Below are 20,371 nucleotides of genomic sequence, written 5' to 3'. Positions count from 1 at the left end.
CAGCGCTGACGCCGCACTGGGAAATCTCCGCTTCCGGCCCGAAGCCGCGATGAACCGATTAACGCGGTTAAAGCGATGAACCGATGAACCCAATTAACCCGGTTAACCAACGAACCGATGAACCAATGAACCGATGAACGCGGTTAACGCGATGAACCGCCCGGGGCGGCAGCGCATGTGGAGCGAATCCCGGCGGATCCTTTTAGGGCGGAGCGGCGGGATCCCGGTGCGGAGATCGATCCCGTGCGGAGCGCGGCGAGACTCAGCGGCGGCCGTTTGTCCGGTGGTTGGTTTGTCCGGTGGTTGGTTTGTCCGGTGGTTGGTTTGTCCGGTGGTTGGTTTGTCCGGTGGTTGGTTTGTCCGGTGGTTGGTTTGTCCGGTGGTTGGTTTGTCCGGTGGTTGGTTTGTCCGGTGGTTGGTTTGTCCGGTTGTGTCCCGTCCGTGTCCCGTGGGTCCATGCCGAGGTTCCGCTCGACGCCGCCTCGGTCCCTTTAAGAGTCGCTCAGCCCGGCCGCGTTTCCCCCCCCGACCCGAGCAATAGGGGAAGCTGCCGCAGCGCTGGGGGGGCCGCCCCACATCCGTAGGAAGCGAAACTGCCCCCGGAGCCCAAACGGCTGCGGGGCGGTGCGGGGCGGTTCGTGCCCCCCCGGCGCTGCAGACGGGCTCCGGGGACGCGGGAGGAGCCCGGGGGGCGGTTCGGCCCCGCAGATGTTGTGGGCTCCCCCCGCGGCCGCCCCGACCCCCCCCGAAGCAGCGGTCGGTGCCCGGCAGCCCCCGGAGCCTCCCGTCCCAACCCCAGCGCTGCGGGGCGGCGGGTTGGGGGTCCCGCTGTGCGCGGCGGCCCGGGGGGGGCTCGGAGCTTCCCCAGCGCCGCGCTGCCCCCATCGCTGCGTAACGCTCCGGTGCCGTCGGTGCTGAGCGCCCCGTCCGCCCATTGCGGCCACTTCTGGACAACAACTGCGCGTGGGGACATTGCGGACACGCGGGGAACTGAGCGCGTGGGGCGGCTGGGGGGCAGTCAGTCATGGGGCAGCTATGGGGCAGTCAGCTATGGGGCAGTCAGTCATGGGGCAGTCATGGGGCAGCTATGGGGCAGTCCTGATGGGGCAGCCCCGTTTGGCTTTTTCCCTTTTTTGGCTCTCTTGTCCCTTCCCCGCCCCCTCTCCCCACTTCCGCAGCCCCACGGCCGCGCGTGGGCTGTGGGTGTGGGGCAGCCCCCCCTGCTGCTCGCCATGGGGCCGTGGGTGCTGCTGCTGCTCGGTGCAGGTCTGGGCTGGACAGGGCGATTTTTGGGGTCGGGGAGGGGGAGTGAAAGGGGTGGGGGGTAGGGGGGGGGCAGAGACCCCCGGCAGGGAGGGGGGTTCGAAGGGCTGAGCGGGCAGAAGGGGGGGTAGCGCCAAACGCCCCCAGACCCCAACCTTCCCTCTGACAGCGGCAGCCTGTGCCTACAGACAGCCCCGGTTCTGCAGCCCTTCAACCCCACTGAGATCTCTGGGCTGCTGGGGGTGCGAAGGGATGGGGGGGAACGTGAGGAAATGGGGATGTGGGGCAGCGCTATGGGGCAGCGCTGTGGGGCTGCGCTGTGGGGCTCTCTCACATTCACCCATTTCTCCCCAGTTCCTCTCCCCACCGCTGCCCAGTTCTGCTTCCATTCCTCACCCGTTCCGTTCCTATTTGACACTTCGCTGCCCATTAATTCTCGCTGCCCATTAATTCTCGCTGTCCCGCTCCCTGCCGTCCCGTTCCCCGTTCTCTATTTCAGGCCGTTCCTGTCACTGTTCGGCTGTTTCCCCCCATCCCAATGGAATTCCCCCCGCTCTGACAGTTCCTTCCTGTTCCCCTTTTTGCCCACCCCGTCCCTCTGTTCCCATTTCTCCCCTTTCCCCCATTTCCCCCCGTTCCCTTTCAGGTATTTCCTGCCCATTTCTTTCCATTTCCCCCTTTTTTCCTCCCCATTTCCTTCCATTCCTTCCCGCTCTGCCCGTTTCTGCTCCTCCCCCCCCATCCCCACCCCAGAACCCTCCGACCCAATTGGTGCCGCGCTGCTCTGAGCTCGGGGGGGTCCGGGGGGTCCCGGCGCTGCCCGCCCCGCTGTGTCCGACCTGCTCTGCTCCCAGCAGTTCGTGCCCGTCCCCTTCGGACCCCATCCCATCCCCATCCCCATCCATCCCATCTATCCCATCCATCCCATCTATCCCATCCATCCCATCTATCCCATCCATCCCATCTATCCCATCCATCCCATCCATTCCATCCATCCCATCCCAGCCCGTTTCTGAGCCCTGCTCCGTTTGCTGCCATTTCTGCCACTTTTGGTCATCTCTGCCCATGGGGTGCAGAGCTGGGGATGCAGGGCAGCTGGGGGGAAATCATGGGGCAGTCAGTCATGGGGCAGCGCTGTGGGGCAGCTATGGGGCAGTCAGTCATAGGGCAGTCAGTCATAGGGCAGCTATGGGGCAGTCCTGATGGGGCAGCCCCGTTTGGCTTTTTCCCTTTTTTGGCTCTCTTGTCCCTTCCCCGCCCCCTCTCCCCACTTCCGCAGCCCCACGGCCGCGCGTGGGCTGTGGGTGTGGGGCAGCCCCCCCTGCTGCTCGCCATGGGGCCGTGGGTGCTGCTGCTGCTCGGTGCAGGTCTGGGCTGGACAGGGCGATTTTTGGGGTTGGGGGGGGGGGAGACCCCCGGCAGGGAATGGGATGGGATTGGATGGGATGGGATATTATGGGATATTATGGGATGGGATGGGATGGATGGGATGGGATGGGATGGATGGGATGGGATATTATGGGATGGGATGGGATGAGATGGATGGGATGGGATGGGGTCTGAAGGGCTGAGGGGACAGAAGGGGGGAAGTGCCAAACGCCCCCAGATCTCTGGGCTGCTGGGGGTGCGTTGGGGTGGGGGGGAATAGGGGACGTGGGGAAATGGGACGTTTGGGGACATATGGGGACACACGGGGACATGGGAGATGCAGGGATCTTGGGGGAGGTGGGGACTGGGGGACAATGGGGGACATGGGGTCCCTGTGGGGCGCTCTGGGACTCCGTGGGATTCTTTGGGACTTTATGGGGCTCTATGGGGTCTGTGGGGCTCTGTGGGTCTCAGCGGCGTCTATGCAATCTGTGGGATTCTGTGGGCTCTGTGGGGCTCCATAGGGCAGTATGACTCTGCAGAGGCTGTGGGCTCTATGGGTGCCCATGGGTCTCCCCCGCCCCACAGCTCTGCCCCACAGCTGCAGCGCTGCTCTCGACCTGGATTCTGCCGTGGCCTTTGAGGGTTCGGGTTCCTTCGGCCTCAGCGTGGCACAGAGCAACGACGGGTACGGAGCTGCCCCACAGCTGCTTGGGGCCCATAGAGCGCTTGGGGTGGCGCATGGAATGTATAGGGTGGCCCATGGGGCGAATGGAGCCCCCCATGTTGTCTATGGGGCATCCCACATAATCTATGGGGCACCCAGTGTAATCTACGTGGTGCCCCACGGAATCAAAGGGGTGTCTAAGTAAATCTGTGGGCCACCCCATGGGATCTATGGGGCGCCGCACTGAGCCCCACGTCCTCCCATCACAGGGTGCTGGTGGGGGCTCCCCTGGAATCCGGGGGCCGAGGTCGTGTCTATCGCTGCCGGTTGGGGGAGAGCAGATGCAGGAGTGCAGACGTCGGCGGTGAGAGCTCTGGGGCAGCCCCACACGTGGGGCCCGTGGGGTGTGTGGGACTGACCCATGTGTGTGAGTCCTGTGGGAGCTGCGGGGACCTTAATGGGGTGTTAAGGGGTGGCCTTGACTTATGGGTCCAAGTGGGAAGTTGTGGGGTGGCCTCAATTTGTGAGTCCTGTGGGCAGCTGTGAGGCGGAGAGGAGGGGGTCGTGATGGGAGGTTATGGGGCATGGGGTGGTGTGGCGCTGCCCCATATGCGAGTCCTATGGCAAGTTCTGGGGCTGCTCCAAGAGCGGGTGCTATGGAGTTCCTTACCTCACAGACCCCCCGGATATGGGTCCCATGGCACTGGGAATGGCCATGGCTGCCAACGGATCCCAGCTCCTGGTGGGTGCTGTGGGTCACTATGGGGCCTATGGGGTCTGCTGGGCTCTATGAGTTCTATGGGGCTCTGTGGGTCTTTATGGAGTGCTATGGGGCTTTGTGGGTCTCTGCGGTGTCCTGTGGGTCACTATGGAGTCTGTGGGGGTCGACTGAGCCCAGTGGGTTCTATGGGGCTTTGTGTGTCTCTGTGGATCATTGTGGGTCTGTGTGGGGTGCTACTGGTCTCTACGGGGTCACTATGGATCTCTCTGAGGTGCTGCGGGGGCTCTATGGGGCACTATGGGGCTCTCTGGGATGCTGTGGGTCACTGTGGGTCTCTATGGGATGCTGTGGGTCACTGTGGGTCTCTATGGGGCTCTCTGGGATGCTGTGGGTCACTATGGGTCTCTATGGGATGCTGTGGGTCACTATGGGTCTCTATGGGTCTCTATGGGATGCAGACCTGTGGCCCGACCGCGCAGCGGATGTGTGGGGAGAACGCGGAAGTGCCGGGGTTCTGCTTCCTGCTCTTCTCCAGCCGCTCCCTACAAACCACCCCACGAGGTACAGGGCACTGGGGGCAGCGTTGGGGCAGAGGGGCTCCGTGGGGTGAAGACCCGCTGCCTGCCCCACGTCGGCCCGTGACATGGCGCCGCCTGCCGCAGACTGCCCCACGTCGGCGTCCGACATCGTGTTCCTGGTGGACGGCTCGGGCAGCGTCGCGCAGTTCGACTTCCAGCGGATGAAGATTTTCATCATCGAGATCATCAGACGCTTCCGCGGCACCAACACCCGCGTGAGTGACCCACGTGTGTGGGGCTGCCCCCGGACCCGCAGGGTGCGCGAGTGAGCCCCCGGGGCACCCTGTGAGCCTATCAGCGCCTTGTGTGATCTATGGGGCGCCCTATGGGCCTATCAGCACCTTGTGTGATCTATGGGGCGCCCTATGGGCCTATCAGTGCCTTGTGTGATCTATGGGGCGCCCTATGGGCCTATCAGTGCCTTGTGTGATCTATGGGGCGCCCTATGGGCCTATCAGTGCCTTGTGTGATCTATGGGGCGCCCTATGGGCCTATCAGCACCTTGTGTGATCTATGGGGCGCCCTATGGGCCTATCAGTGCCTTGTGTGATCTATGGGGCGCCCTATGGGCCTATCAGCACCTTGTGTGATCTATGGGGCGCCCTGTGAGCCTATCAGCGCCTTGTGTGATCTATGGGGCGCCCTATGGGCCTATCAGCGCCTTGTGTGATCTATGGGGTGCTCTATGGGCATATCAGCACCTTGCGTGATCTATGGGGTGCTCTATGGGCCTATCAGCACCTTGTGTGATCTATGGGGCGCCCTATGGGCCTATCAGCGCCCTGTGTGATCTATGGGGCGCCCAGACTCACCTCTGAGCTGCCCCACGTCACTTGTGGGGCGTCCCACTAATTTAGAGCTGCCCCGTGGGATTTATGGGCGTCCCACTGAATCTATGGGGCGTGCCACTGCATCTACGGTTGCCCCACATAATATATGGGGCACCGAGTGCAGTGGGTGGGGATCTGGGGGGCTCCATGGGGTGCTGTGGGGCCCTATGGGGCTCTGTGGGATGCTATGGGGCTGCGGGGCTCTGTGGGCTCTTTGTTGGGCTGTGGATCTCAGTGGGGCTCTATGGGTCTCAATGGGGCTCTATGGGTCTCAATGGGGCTCTATGGGTCTCAGTGGGGCTCTATGGGTCTCAATGGGCTCTGTGTGTCCCTGTGTGTCCCCATGTGTCCCTATGGTCCCTCTGGTCCCTGTTCCCCACGTGTCCCCGCAGTTCGCCGTGGTCCAATTCTCCACCTCCGTTCGGCTCCATTTGAGCTTTGCCGACTTTGACCGCCTGGCGCCGCCGGAGCTGGAGCGGCGCGTGATGAGCGTGGAGCAGCTGAGCGCACTGACAGCGACTGCCACCGCCATCCGCACCGTGCTGTGAGTGCGGGGGTACAGGGACACACAGGGACATACAGACACATACATACACACATGTACATACATGTACATACATACATACACACACACATGTACATACATACATACATACCCCCCCGCCCCCGTTGCAGCTCCCAGGTGTTCCCGCTCAGCCGCCCGGACGCGCACAAGGTTCTGCTGGTGGTGACGGACGGGCAGAAATACGGCGACGCGCTGAGCTACGATGACGTCATCCCGCAGGCGGACGCGGAGCGCGTGCTGCGATACGCCATCGGCGTGAGCGGAGTCACGTGACGGCGGTGGGGGCGGGGCGGCAGGAGGAAGGGGGCGGGGTGACGGGGAGCGGCCGGAACGTGGAGCGGGAGCGGGAACGGCGGAGATGGGGGCGGCACCAGGGCGGGATGCGGGACGGTGATGGGGGACGGCGATGCGGGATGGCGGATGGCGGGACGGCGGGCTGCTGATGGGGGATGTTGGGCGGCGGGACGCGGCGCGTGACGGTCGTTCCCCTTTAGGTGGGCAGCGCCTTCAAGGACCCCAAGGCGGAGGCGGAGCTGCAGCTGATCGCCTCGAAGCCCCCCCAGGCCCACGTGTTCCGCGTGGACAACTTCGAGGCGCTGCGGGGCATCCAGGAGCAGCTGCAGGAGAAGATCTTCGCCATCGAGGGTGCGGCCCCATAGAGCGGCCCGGCCCCATGGAGCGGCCCGGCCCCATTGGGTGACCCGGCCCCATAGGGTGACCCGGCCCCATAGGGCGGCCCTGCGGGGGCTGACGTGGTCCCGCCTCACCCCGCGCTGCCCGCAGGGACCCGCGCAGCCTTCGGGAGCTCCTTCCAGCTGGAGATGGCCCAGGAGGGTTTCAGCGCGCTGCTCACCCCCGTGAGTGTCCCCACTGCCGCCCCCCGGCTCCGCCCCCATCCCCTAAACCCATCGGAACCCCATAGAGCCCCATAGAATCCACAGAGCTCAGTAGAGCCCCATAAACCCCACAGGACCCTCAGATCCCCGTTGGTCCCGTAGCACCACATAGAGACCCATAGGGCTCCACACACCCACCTGAATACCCCCGGGCCTCCTCGACCCCCCCCCGGACACCCCCTGAACCCACCCGAGACCCTCAGGGCTCCATCGCACCCAGCTCAGCCTCCCGCCCCCCAACTCCCTGCTGCAGGACGGTGCGGTGCTGGGAGCAGTGGGCGCCTACGACTGGGCCGGAGGGGTCTTCGTCTATGGGGCCGACGGGAAGGTCGCCTTCGTCAACGCATCCGAAGGGGAAGGTGGTGTGAGTGACGCGTACCTGGGTGAGGGCCTGGGGGTGCTGGTCTCCTCAAAGGGGTCTTTGTGTCGGTGGCTGCCCCCACGGGGTCTTTTACACGGGTGTGGGGGGGGTGATGGGCTACCCACGGGGGTCTTGGGGTCGGGGGCTGTCCCCACCTGGGCCGTGGAGTTGCAGGGTTCTCATGGGGTGATGGGGGTGGGGGTGGTCCCATCCCCGTGGGATGCTGGGGTTGCTGTGGGGGTCTCGGGGGCGGTGGTGATCCCACGGGGTCCCGGAGCTGTGGGTGTTCCCACGCCTCCACGAGGAGCTGTGGGGCTGCCCCCCCCCCCATAAGTGCAACCCTCCACTTGTGCTGCCCGCAGGTTACGCCATTGAGTCTCTGTCCCTGGGGGGGCTCCGGGCGTTGGTGCTGGGGGCCCCCCGGTACCGGCACGTGGGCCGCCTGCTGCTCTTCGTGCTTCACGGGGGGAAGTGGGAGCTGCGTTCCGATGCCGTGGGGCAGCAGGTGATGGGGGGACGCGTGGGGCACGTTGTGGGGCAGGAGGAGCCGCGGGGCTGACGCTGCCACCCACAGGTGGGCTCCTACTTCGGGGCAGCGCTCTGCGCTCTGGAGACGTCGGGGGGCGGCGCGGCGCTGCTGGTGGGAGCCCCCATGTTCTATGGGGAGAGCGCCGGGGGGCGCGTGGAGGTCTGCGCTGTGCTGCCGCAGGTACGGCCCCCCCGCACGGGGCTCAGTGTGACCCCACCCCACGAAGGCAACTTCAAACCCACCGCAGTGCGATCCCCATCCCGACTTCATCCCCACCCCAACCCGGCCCCCCCTCTCCCCTCGCCCCCGTGTTGCCCCCTGCAGGGCCGTGTGCTGCGGTGCCGTCAGACGCTGCGGGGTCAGGCTGGACACCCGTTGGGGCGCTTTGGGGCCAGCATTGCTCGCCTGGGGGACATCGACGGGGACGGCCTGCAGGACGTGGCCGTGGGCGCCCCCATGGAGGATGAGGAGCGCGGCGCCGTCTACGTCTTCCGCGGGGAGAGGGATGGCGTCAGCGACCGCTACAGCCAGGTGGGACCGCCCCGCGGAGCTCCATAGGCCGCCGTGGGTCCCAAAGACCCCGTAGAGCCCTTCAGAGCCCCGCAGAGCCTGAAAAGCCCACGCAGCCCCAGAGACCCCGCAGAGACTCACCAAGCCCCATACGCACTGCAGTACCCACAGAGCCCCATAGACCCCGCAGTGCCCCCAGGTCCCACGGAGCCCCATAGCGCCCAGCTGCCCCTTGTAGGGCTGGGTGCCCCTTGTAGGGCTGGGTGCTGCTCCGTCCTGCTCTGACCCACTGGGTTCTCCCGCACAGCGCATTGCGGGCTCCGTGTTCCGCAGCGCCCCGCAGCACTTCGGGAAGGCGCTGAGTGGGGGCCGAGACCTGACGGGGGACGGGCTGCCGGACGTGGCCGTGGGCGCACAGGGACAGGTCCTGCTGCTCAGGTGGGGGCGACCCCCATCCCACCCCCCCTTCAACCCAACTACCCACCCCCATCCACAACCCCGATCCAAACCCAGCACCAGCCCTAACACAACTTCATTCCCGAACCGAACCCACCACCACCCTCGTCCCCATCCCCACCCCATCCCATTCTCATCCCCGTCCCCACCCTGTCCCCATCCCCACCCCATCCCACTCTCATCCCCATTCCCACCCATGACACTCTCCTTCCTCCCTGTGCCGCTGCCCCGCAGGTCCCCGCCGCTGCTGCACGTTGATGCTGAGTTGACCTTCATCCCCCCGGAGATCCCCACGTCGGCGCTGGGCTGTCAGCGGGCGGAGGAGGAGGAGCCGAGTCCCGCCGGGGCCGCGCCGGTGTCCACGGCCGAGCTGTGCGTCGTGGGCACCAGGAAGAGCCGCGACAGCCTCGGTGAGCGCATCGCCCGCCCGCGGCCCCCCCAGCCCCCGGGTGCCCTCAGAGCCTCCGAGTCCCGCAGCCCCCCCAGCCCATCCCATGTGGCCTCACGACCCGCCCAGCCCCATAGCACCGCTCCTACCCCGACCCGCCGCCCCTCGACCCGGCGTGCCCCATAGGACCCCATAGGACCCCATAGAGCCCCTCGGCCCCCCCGTCAGCGCGTCCTGCCGCCCTCAGGTCCCGTCGGAGCGACGCTGCTTTTCCAGCTGCAGTTGGACCCCGGCCGTGCCGCGCGCGCCGTGTTCGCCCCGGGCGGAGCGAGGCTGAACGGGTCTGTGCCCGTGGGCGAGGGGCGGCGCTGCCGGACGTTCCGCGTGGCGCTGACGGTGCGTGCGGGGCGGGCGGACACGCGGCGATACGGGGCTCCCCGCGCGCGGCCGCTGCTCCACGGGCGACGTGTGTCCGCAGGGCTGCCCGGCCGACACGCTGAGCCCGGTGGCGCTGCGGGCGGAGCTGGAGGCGCGCGGGGACGCGCTGCAGCACGCGCAGGGGATGCGCGTGGCCGTCAGCAGCGACTCGAGGCGGGACGTCACCGGGACGGTAACGGAACTACGGGACGGGGGGGGGAAAGGGGAGTGAGAGGTGATGGGGGGGTCCGGAATGGGAGGGGGGGAGATTGCGCAGGAAACGGCGGGAGGGACAGAACGGAACGGGGGGGAGGTGGGGGGTGTGAAGGGGGTGGGACGGAGGGATGGGATGGAAGTGTGGGGTGGGCGGGAACTTGGGGGGTGTGGTTGGAGGGACGGGATTGGAGGGACGGGTGGGAATTGGGGTGGGGGGGAGAGGTGGGAGGGATGAATGGGGATGGAGGAGATGGGATGGGTGGGATGGGATGAGAGGTGTGATGGAAACTGGGGCGGAGGGATGGGATGGGTGGGATGGGTGGGATGCATGAGGAAGTTGGGGCTGGAATTTGGGATGGACACTGGGGTGGATGTGGGGATGGGATGGGAACTGAGGTGGGTGGGAACATGGGAATGGGTGAAAAGCTGAGTGTGATCATTGGGATGTAAAGTTGGGGGGGTGGGATGGGTGGATGAGGTGGGATGGGAATTGGGCTGGAAATATGGGGTGAATGGGGGGATAGGATGGAAATGTAGGATGGAACATTGAGGAGAATGGAGGGATGGAGCAGATGAAAGCAGGATGGAGGTTGGGATGGATGGAGACAGGATGGATGTAACAGCTGGGTTGGAAACGTGGGGTGGATGGAGATGAGGGGGATGGAGGGATGGGATGGAGGGATGGGGCAGAACGGAGCAGTTGGGTTGTGCACTGGGAGCTGCGGATGGAGCCCCACTTGCGCCCCCAGCTGCCCTTCGAGAGGAACTGCGGGGAGGACAATCAGTGCGTGCCCGACCTGCGGCTGGCGCTCAGCTTCTCAGGGTATGTTCACCCCACCGCCCTGCCTCAACCGGGGGCGCCCCACGGCCCCCCCACACCCACGGCCCCCCCACACCCACCGCCGCCGCCCCATAGGCTGGAGGAGCTGGTGGTGGGCGCCACCGAGGAGGTCACCGTCACCGTCACCGTGCACAACGTCGGGGAGGACGCGTATGGGGCCCACGTGGAGCTGCGGCACCCCAAGGCGCTCTCCTACCGCAAGGCCGCTGTGCTGCAGGTGCGTGTGGGGGAACCGCCACCCTACAGGGGCTGCCCCACATCCCCCCCCCCCCCCGAGCCCGTCCAGATGCTGTCAGGACCGCAAAATCCCATCCCGGATGTTCTCGAGACCCCATAGATGTCACCACGGCACCCAGAACTCCATCCAGACACCCTGGAGATCTCCACATCCCTCTATGGATGTCCCCAAGACCCCAAATAGAATCCTGTGTGTCCCCACACCCCAAACCCATTTCAGGTGACCTCAAGGCCACAAATCTCATCTGGTTGACCCCAACCCCATCTAGAGACCCTCAAGACCGCAGAGAAAAGCAGGTGTCCCCGAAGCCCCGCTCAGATGACCCCAAACCCCCACCCACCCCCCGCCCCCAGATCCCCCCCGTGCCTCCCCGTGTTCCCCCAGCCGCCCACCCCACAGCTCCCCCCACAGCTCCCCCTGTGCCCACAGCCCCACCGCAGGTCCCTGGCGCAGCACTGCAGCTCGGCGTCTCCGGGAGGTGGGCACATCCTCTGCAACATCAGCCACCCTGTGCTGTGGGCCGGCCAACAGGTGGGCTGCTATGGGGCACCGTGGGGCTCTATGGGGCACCGTGGGGCTCTATGGGGTGCTGTGAGGCTCTTTAAGATGCTGTGGGATTCTGTGGGGTGCTATGGGGCGCTAGGGGCTCTGTGGGGTTCTGTGGGTGTCTATGAGTCTCTAAAAGCTCTGCCAGCTGCTACGAGGCTCTACGGGCTCTGTTGGGCTCTATGAGATGCTATGGGGCTCCATAGGGTGCTGTGAAGGGCTATGGGTGCTATGGGCTTTATGGCAGCTTATGAGGCTGTAAGGGCTCCGTGGGGCGCTATGGGGTTCTGTGGGGAACTATGAGCCTTTCCGGGCTCTGTGGGGCACTGTCTGTTTTATGGAGCTCTATAGGGCTTTATGGGACTATGGGGTGCTGTGACTTCTGTGGGGGCTCCGTGGGACCCTGTGGGGCTCCATGGGGTGCTATGGCGCTGAGCCCCACACCCTGCGCCCCTCAGCTGGTGTTTGCTGTCACCATGGATGTGCCCCACGAGGCCGAGCTGGGGGACAGAGCCGAGGTGGTGGCAACAGCCAGCAGGTGGGTGACACTGCGATGGGTGACACTGCGATGGGTGACACTGCGATGGGTCACACTGCAATGGGTCACACTGTGGTGCTGTGTGGGGCTGTGACACTGAGCTGCTGTGAAGGGCTGCGATGTGGCACTGTGACATGGGGTGACACGCTGGGCACTGAGTGACGCGGTGTGACAAACTGCCGTGGGGGGGCAGCGTGTGACACAGCGTGACCTGCGTGGGGCCGGGACAGTGACGGCGTGTCGTTGTGTGACGCTGTGTGTGTTGTTGTGTTACACTGTGTGTGTTGTTGTGTTACACTGTGTGTGTTGTTGTGTTACACTGTGTGTGTTGTTGTGTTACACTGTGTGTTGTGTCAGTGTGTCGTTGTGTCACGTTGTGTGTCACTGTATCATGCTGTGTGTTGTATCATGTGACGCTGTGTGTTGTGTCATGTGACGCTGTGTGTTGTATCATGTGACGCTGTGTGTTGTGTCATGTGACGCTGTGTGTTGTATCGTTGTGTCCCGCTGTGTTGCAGTGCTGTGTTGCAGTGCTGTGTTGCAGTGCACTGTGTTGCAGTGCTGTGTGTTGCAGTGCTGTGTTGTAGAGCTCTGTGTTGCAGTGCTGTGTGTTGCAGTGCTGTGTGTTGCAGTGCTGTGTTGCAGTGCTGTGTGTTGCAGTGCTGTGTTGCAGAGCTCTGTGTTGCAGTGCTGTGTTGCAGTGCTGTGTTGCAGTGCACTGTGTTGCAGTGCTGTGTTGCAGAGCTCTGTGTTGCATTGCTGTGTTGCATTGCTGTGTTGCATTGCTGTGTTGCATTGCTGTGTTGCATTGCTGTGTTGCAGTGCTGTGTTGCAGTGCTGTGTTGCAGTGCTCTGTGTTGCAGTCCCGCAGTTGTCCCCCATTCCGTCCCGTTGTCCCGCAGTTTCCCTCCCCCCGTGGGCTCAGCTGCTGCAGTGGCTGCGGTTCCGGTTCTGTACAACGTGGTGCTGCTGCTCACCAGGTGCGTCCCGCCGGCCCCGCCCCCATCCCCGCTGTGCCCCCAACCCACACGTGTCCCGGCTGTTCCCACGTGTCCCGGCTGTTCCCGCTCCCCCCCTCACCCCCCCCCGCTGTTCCCGCAGTTCTCCATCGTCCACTCGCTTGGTTCCAGCCGGTCACGTGACCCTCCAGCACCGGTACCAGCTCTCAGTGCGGGGCTCGCGCCGCCCGCCCGGTTCTGCCGCCATCCGGGTCCCCACGGCGCTGAACGGGGCCGAGCTGTGGGACGAGCTGCGCGTGCACGGGCCAAAGGTGGGGGGGGCCGGGGGGGTCGGCCCAGGGAACCTACAGACCACGTGGAGACCTGTAGCCCCACAGGGCACATAAGACACTGCTGGGAATGGGGTTCTGTAGGGTTGGGGTTCTGTAGGGTTGGGGTTCTGCTGTAGGGTTGGGGTTCTGTAGGGTTGGGATTCTGCTGTAGGGTCTGCTGTTCCCCTATGGGTATGGGCTCTGCTATAGGGCTGATTTTCTCTATGCATCTGGGCTTCCCCCATGGGTTTTGGAGGTTCCCTTTGGGGCTGGGGGTCAGCTATGGGTCTAGATGTTCTATACGGAGCTGTGTGGGGCCAGGGACCTGCTATTGGGACGTTTATAGCACTCACTATGGGGCCGAGGGTTCTCTATGGGCCTGAGTCCTGCTGTGGGAGCTCCCTTCGGGGCTGGTAGCTGCTGCTATGGGGCCGAGTGTGTGTGGGGGTCTGCTATGGGGCTGGGTATTTGCTCTGGGTGTGGAGTTCCCCCATGGGGCTGGGGCTTTCCTGCGGGTGTGGGGGTTCCCTATGAGGCTGCGGTTCTGCTATAGGGTCTAGGCTTCTCCTATAGAAATGGGTCCCACTGCAGGGATGGAACGTGCTCTGGAGGCTGTGCCCCACTGACCCCGCTGTGCCCCCATCCCCCACAGGTCTGTGAGTCTGCCCCATATTCCTCGGGGGTTCGGGACCCCATCCCTCTCCTGCAGCAGAACCCGGTGTTGGTGAGTGCCCCGTAGCCCCACTCCTTCTGTTGGCCACCCCCCCTTATTGCCCCCTATCTCATAGCCCCGCCCTTTCCCATAACCCCCCTCCCTCTCCTGTAAGCCCGCCCCTCCCCCATAGTCCCTATAACACCCCCCCACCCACCCACAGCCCCGCCCCATTCTCTGACCCCGCCCCCTTTCCGACATAGCCCCGCCCCTTTCATTTGCCCCTTTGTGACCCCGCCCCCTTCTCTGGCCCCGCCCCTCGGCTGCTCTCCACCAATAGGATTGCAGCGTGGCCGCCTGCTGGGAGTGGCGCTGTCCGTGGGGGGACCCGCTGCCCCCCGAGGGGGTCGAGTTCAGCATTGAGGGGCGGCTGCAGATGGACTGGGGGCAGCAGGTGGGATGGGGGCACCGCGGTGTGGGGTGGGACGGGGGGGGGGGGGACACAGGGAGATGAACAGTGCTATGGGATATAGTATATATGGGATATAGCATATATGGGATACAGCATATATGGGATACAGCACATATGGGATATAGTATATATCGGATACAGCATATATGGGATATAGCATATATGGGATACGGCACATATGGGATATAGCATATATGGGATACAGCATATATGGGATACAGCATATATGGGATACGGCACATATGGGATACGGCACATATGGGATATAGTATATAGTATATGGGATGTAGTGTATATGGGATATAGTATATAGTATATGGGATGTAGTGTATATGGGATGTAGCGTATATGGGATGTAGTATATATGGGATATAGAATATAGTATATGTGATATAGTATATATGGGATATATAATGTGAGGCTGCGGGGAGATGGCGGTGGGCTATTGGGACTGTGTGGTGGTGCGAGTGGGGCCGTGGAGATCTTTGGATTCTATGGGGCTCTATGGGGTTTATGGGGCCCTGGGGGGGCAGCTGTGGGGCTGGGGAGTGCTATGGAGACGTGGAGTTGGAGGTGCTATGAGGCAGCCGTGTCTATGGGGCTGCCATAGGGTTGGAAGCACTGTGGGATGGCTGTGGGGCTGGAGAACTTTGATGAGGCGAGGCATACATATATGGTGGGGTATGTGGGACTGGGACGCGCTATGGGGCTGTTACGGGGAGATGTGGCAGTAGCCGTGGGGCTGGGGAGTGCTGTAGGGCTGCCAAAGAGCTGCTATGGGGCTGGAGAACGTGATCATGTGGGTTATGCTGTGGGGCTGAGGCCGCTACAGGGCAGCCGTGGGGCAGCCGTGGGGCAGCCGTGGGGCAGCCATGGGGCTGGGTGTGCGTGGGGCTGCGGGAGGAGCGGGGTGTGACGGGGTCGGAGGGGAGATGTGGGAGATGGGGAGGGATGGGCGCGCGCGTGGGGGCGGGGCCACGGCTGTGGGCGGGGCCGTGTCTCAGCGCCCCTCCCCCTCCTCTCCCCGCAGCTGCCCCTCCCCCACGTGGAGCTGCAGAGCTCCGCCCACCTGCGGCCGGAAGGGAGGAGCTACCGGAACGTGGGGCGGGACAGCGTGCAGGTGGGCGGGGCCTCGGGGGCACGTAGGAGCCTATAGAGCCCTATAGAGCACATGGAACCCTATAGAACCCATAGAGCACATACAGCCCTATAGAGCACATGGAACCCTATAGAACCCTATAGAACCCATAGAGCACATACAGCCCTATAGAGCACATGGAGCCCTATAGAACCCTATAGAACCTATAGAGCACATACAGCCCTATAGAGCACATGGAGCCCTATAGAACCCATAGAGCACATACAGCCCTATAGAACTAATAGAGCACATGGAACCCTATAGAACCCTATAGAACCCATAGAGCACATACAGCCCTATAGAGCCCTATAGAACTAATAGAGCACATACAGCCCTATAGAGCCCTATAAAACCCATAGAGCACATACAGCCCTATAGAGCACATAGAGCTCTATAGAGCCCTATAAAACCCATAGAGCCCTATAGAGCACATAGAGCCCGTAGAGCTCTATAGAGCCCTATAAAACCCATAGAGCACAGACAGCCCTATAGAGCCCTATAAAGCCCATAGAGCCCTATAAAGCCCATAGAGCCCCATATACTGTGCTGGGCACGTGAAACATCATAGCACCCATTGCCCCATAGACCCCATAGCGCCCCATTGAGGGCACAGAGCCCTACAGACCACGTGGCTCCTCACAGTGCCCCACAGACCCCACAGTTCCCTCCGAGCCCCAACGCAGCCCCCTGACCCCGCCTGACCCCGCCTGACCCCGCCCCCTCTGGCCCCGCCCCCAGGTCCTGACGGAGCTCCGCCCCTCCCCGCCGCCGTTCCCGCTGTTCCCGGTGCTGGGCGCGGTTCTGGCCGGGCTGCTGCTGGCGGCGGCGGCCGGAGCGGCGCTGTGGAAGGTGAGGGCGGGGCCGGGCGGGGAGCGACGGAGGGGGCGGGGCTTCCGAGAGGCCCCGCCCGCCGCGCCCCGCGCTGACCCCGCCCCTTCCGCTGCAGGTCGGCTTCTTCCGGCGGCGCTACAAGGAGCTGCGGGAGGGCGGGGCCGAAGGGGGCGGGGCCGAAGGGGGCGGGGCCGAGGGGAGCGTGGGCGGGGCTGAGAAGGAGTGACTGGGGGGGAGGGGGGGCTGGTTGTGGGGCTGGTTGTGGGGCTGGGGGCGCTATGGGGCTGCTGTGAGATGTGGGGCGGAACGGGGCAGCTGTGGGGCATCGCTGCGTGCGGGGCTGGGAGTGTCGTAGCGCTGCCGTGGGGCGATGGGGGGCAGCGGTGGGTCCTGGCGCAGGACCGGAGCCTGCTGTGGGGCCGCAACATTGCTCTGCCAGCAATAAATGTCAGTGCCCCACAGCGCTGCCAGGCCGAGGAATTCCGAGGGGCTGGGAGTGGGGGGGGGGGCAGCAGGGGGACACCGGGAGGGTCGGGGCTACGTGTGGGTCTGGGTGTCCTGCTGTAGGTCCTGCTATAGGTCCTGCTATAGGTCCTGCTATAGGTCCTGCTATAGGTCCTGCTGTAGGTCCTGCTGTAGGTCCTGCTGTAGGTCCTATGGGTCACACCCCACTATGGGTCACATCCTGCTGTGGGTTGCGTTACGTGTCCTGCTATGGGGCAGGTCCACTCTTTGGGCCCCCCTATGGGTCACAGACCCCCTGTGGGTTTGAGTCCCTCTATGGGTCTCACAATGGGTCAGATCCTGCTATGGGTCCCAGAGCCTTTCTATGGGCCCCACTATGGATCTCTCTATAGGTCCCCCCCATAGATCTCACTATGGGTCAGGGCTGTGCTGTGGGTCCCGCTATGGGTCGGACCCTGCTATGGATCCCACTTAGTCGTCAGACCCCACTCTGAGCCACTACTGGTCTCCATATGGGTCAGAGCCCTTTGTGGGTCTCTCTATGGGTCAGACCCCACTGTGGGTCCCACAGAGCCCTGTACGGGTCCCACGGCGGGTCGGGGTTCTGCTGAGGGTTCCGTTATGGGTCAGAGCCCCCCGTGAATCTGCCTATGGGTCCTGCTGTGGGTCTGGGTCCTGCTGTGGGTCTGGGTCCTGCTGTGGGTCTGGGTCCTGCTATGGGTCGCGCCCCCTATGGGTAGTCCATCCATCATGTCCGTCCCATGGCGCCGTCCGTCGGGTGCCCCCCTGTCCCCGCCCCACGTGTGGGGTTATTTGGGGCTCTGTGGGGCTATTTTGGGCCACTGCAGCCATGGACACTTGGAGGGCAGCCCCACAGCGCGGAGCGGCCTCAGCCCCTGTGACCCACGGAGCTGGGGGGGGAGGTACGTGGGGGAACGGGGGAGAGTTGGGGCACTATGGGATAATATGGGCAACTTGGGGATGATTCAGGGCTGGATGGGGCAGTTTGGGGTGAAACTGGAGGATTTGGGGCCGTTTGGGGCACAGCGGGTGGGCAGCGCTGGGGGTGGATGGGGCAGTTTGGGGGGATTTGGGGCAGTTTGGGGGCGGCGCTGCAGCCATTGGAGGTGCAGCTTTTGGGGTAGATTTGGGGTCAGTTTTAGGAACAACTTGGGGACAATTTGGGTCATTTGGGGCCTTCTTGGGTCAGTTGTGGGCAGTGGGAGGGATGGAGGGAGGTGGGAGGGAGGGGGCGGCACTGGGGGCATTTCAGGCTGATTCGGGACATGAGAATTCGGGCCTTTGGGACCTGTCAGAGCTGGGGTCAGAGCTGGGGTCAGAGCTGGGGTCAGAGCTGGGGTCAGAGCTGGGTTTGTGGGCAGTCGGGTCCATCTGCAGGCGGCGCTTTGGGAGATTTGGGGCTGGATTTGGGTGAAGAGCGGGACAGTTTGGGGACAGTCGTGGGGCTGTTCTGTGGGGCAACTCGGGAGCAGTTTGGGGTCAACTTTGGGACAATTTGGGCGCGATGTTTTGGGGCGCTTTGGGGCCAACTTTGGGGGATGGTTCGGGCTCCGTTTCCGTGGGGCCGGGGCTGCCGGGCGCTCTGCCCCACAGCTCCACAGGCCGTTCTATGGGGCAGGCCGCACGTGGCGCTTGCTGTCGCTGCTGGGGGCGCTGCCGGCCGTGGCTGTTTGCATGGCCAACGTGTGGCTGCAGGAACGGCACCACCGCGCCGAGCCGCCCCGCTTCGTGCCGTACCACCACCTGCGCGTCCGCACCAAGGTGGGTGCCGGGCTGGACCGGGGGCTGCGGGCGCTATGGGGCGGGAGTGGGGCAGGACTGCGGCTGGGGGACAGCACGGCCCGAGGGCAGGACTGTGATAGGTGGGATCCGTGGGGCAGATGTGGGGCAGGGAAGGCCCAGCGTTGGGGCTGCTGGGACCTATGGAGAGAATACGGGGTGAAGAAGGTCTGAAGTTGAAGCCTGCGGGGCAGCTATGGGGCGCAGAAGACCTAAGGTCGGGGCAAGTGGGATCTATGGGGCAGATATAGGGCCGTAAGGGCTGCAGAAGGCCCAGTTTCATGGCAGGTGGCTTCTGTGGGGTGGAGTAGTTGGGATCTGTGGGGCAGATGTGGGCAGGGCAGACCTGATGCCACGGTAGGTGGGCTCTTTGGGGCAGATGTGGGGCCAAAAAAGGCGTAAAGTTGGGGTAGGTGGGATCTATGGGACAGAGAAGGCCTAAAGTTGTAAGATCCATGGGGCAGATGGGATCTGTGGGTCACTGTGGGGCGGCCGCATGCTATGGGGCCCTAACCCCATTGCTACCCACAGCCGTTCCCGTGGGGCGACGGGACCCACACGCTGTTCCACAACCCCCGCACCAACGCGCTGCCCTCCGGCTACGAGCAGTAGGGCCCGACCCACAGCAATAAATGCCCCTGGACACCCCACTGCATCTGTGACCCACGGCGGGTGAGCCACGCACAGCTGGACCCATAGCGGAGACCCTGAGGAGCCTCAGCCCCACTGCAAACACCCAGACCCATGGGGAGCCCCAGTCCCATAAGAGTCCCTGGACCTACAGTAGAACCCCATAGCAGACCCATAGGGAAACTGCAGATGGTCAGGGGAGCCCCAGCTCCATAGAGGAGTCTGACCCAAACCCCGGTCAACCAGGAGGCATTACTTCCAGAGCAAAACAAAGTGCAATCATTCAGGAGTCATGACTTTTGGAGCGACCAAAACCCAATCAGCCCAAGCATATCCCCATAGAACACCCCATATCCCCCCGTATCCCCGCCAGACCCCCTTATCTCCCCAGATCCCCCCTATATCCTCTCCTAGACCCCCATATCCCCCCCATCCCTCCCCATATCCCCCCTCAGCCCCCCCATAACCCCCCATATCCCCCCTATCCTCACCCACCAGCGCTCTCAGTTCCCTGCCTGCTGCTCTGCCCCGCCCCCAGGGCCTTAAGCGCCACCTCTAACCCCGCCTCCAAGGCTTTAGCCCCTCCCACTCCCATCTCCCACCCCCCCCCACACTATTGCCCTAATAAGGCGGCCCAATAACGGGGGGGGGGGGGTGTGGGGCAGCAGGGCCGGCAGGAGACCCCCGGGTGGGCTGGGCAGGCGGCCTCGGCCTCTTGGAGGACATTGGGGGCAAAGAGAACTGCAAAAGAAAGGGGGAAATTGGGTCATTTTGGGCTAAAAATGGGGCATTTGGGGGGAAAAATGGGAGAAAATGGGGGTAGGGGGTCACAAGGGGCGGATAAAGGGGAAAAAAGGGTCATTTTTTGGGGAAAAATGGGAGAAAATGGGTCATTTTGGGGGGAAATAGTATCGTAGCATCACAGTATCGTGCGAGTTGGAAGGAACCTCAGACATCATCGAGTCCAGCTCCGGGATTGCAGCCCTCTGTGCAGCACAGCAGCACCTGCAGCAACCTGCAGCAACCGGCACCAACCGGCACCAACCTGCACCAACCTGCACCGACCTGCACCGACCGGCACCGACCTGCAGCACAGGGGGATTCGAAGCGGGGCCTGCAGTGTTGCAAGTGGCAGCTCGAGCACCGTGCGCCACCGGGCACACACCAAAAAATAGGGTCGTTTTG

General features: G+C 63.7%; 1 protein-coding gene across 1 annotated transcript; it reads left to right on the top strand.

The window, feature by feature from the left end:
• Positions 1–155: 155 nt before the first annotated feature.
• LOC140258800 (integrin alpha-X-like) lies at positions 156–16,511 on the top strand (the record flags this gene model as incomplete). The annotated part of the gene is made up of 29 exons (XM_072349465.1): positions 156–286; positions 3,220–3,319; positions 3,568–3,662; positions 3,976–4,040; positions 4,478–4,580; positions 4,682–4,812; positions 5,820–5,971; positions 6,103–6,247; positions 6,487–6,637; positions 6,776–6,849; positions 7,142–7,271; positions 7,612–7,754; positions 7,824–7,958; positions 8,103–8,309; positions 8,596–8,726; positions 8,979–9,154; positions 9,380–9,528; positions 9,611–9,742; positions 10,515–10,588; positions 10,682–10,823; positions 11,274–11,375; positions 11,849–11,928; positions 12,831–12,908; positions 13,030–13,198; positions 13,851–13,922; positions 14,191–14,304; positions 15,353–15,442; positions 16,199–16,309; positions 16,407–16,511. Coding segments are annotated over exons 4-29 (3,150 nt in total), but the record flags the coding sequence as incomplete, so codon positions are not given.
• Between the last annotated feature and the right edge of the window lie 3,860 nt (positions 16,512–20,371).

This window comes from Excalfactoria chinensis, chromosome 14, assembly GCF_039878825.1.
Source record: "Excalfactoria chinensis isolate bCotChi1 chromosome 14, bCotChi1.hap2, whole genome shotgun sequence".
Taxonomy (NCBI): Eukaryota; Metazoa; Chordata; class Aves; order Galliformes; family Phasianidae; genus Excalfactoria; species Excalfactoria chinensis.
The sequence above is the reverse complement of the archived record's forward strand: the minus strand, read 5'-3'. Positions and strand labels throughout refer to the sequence as shown.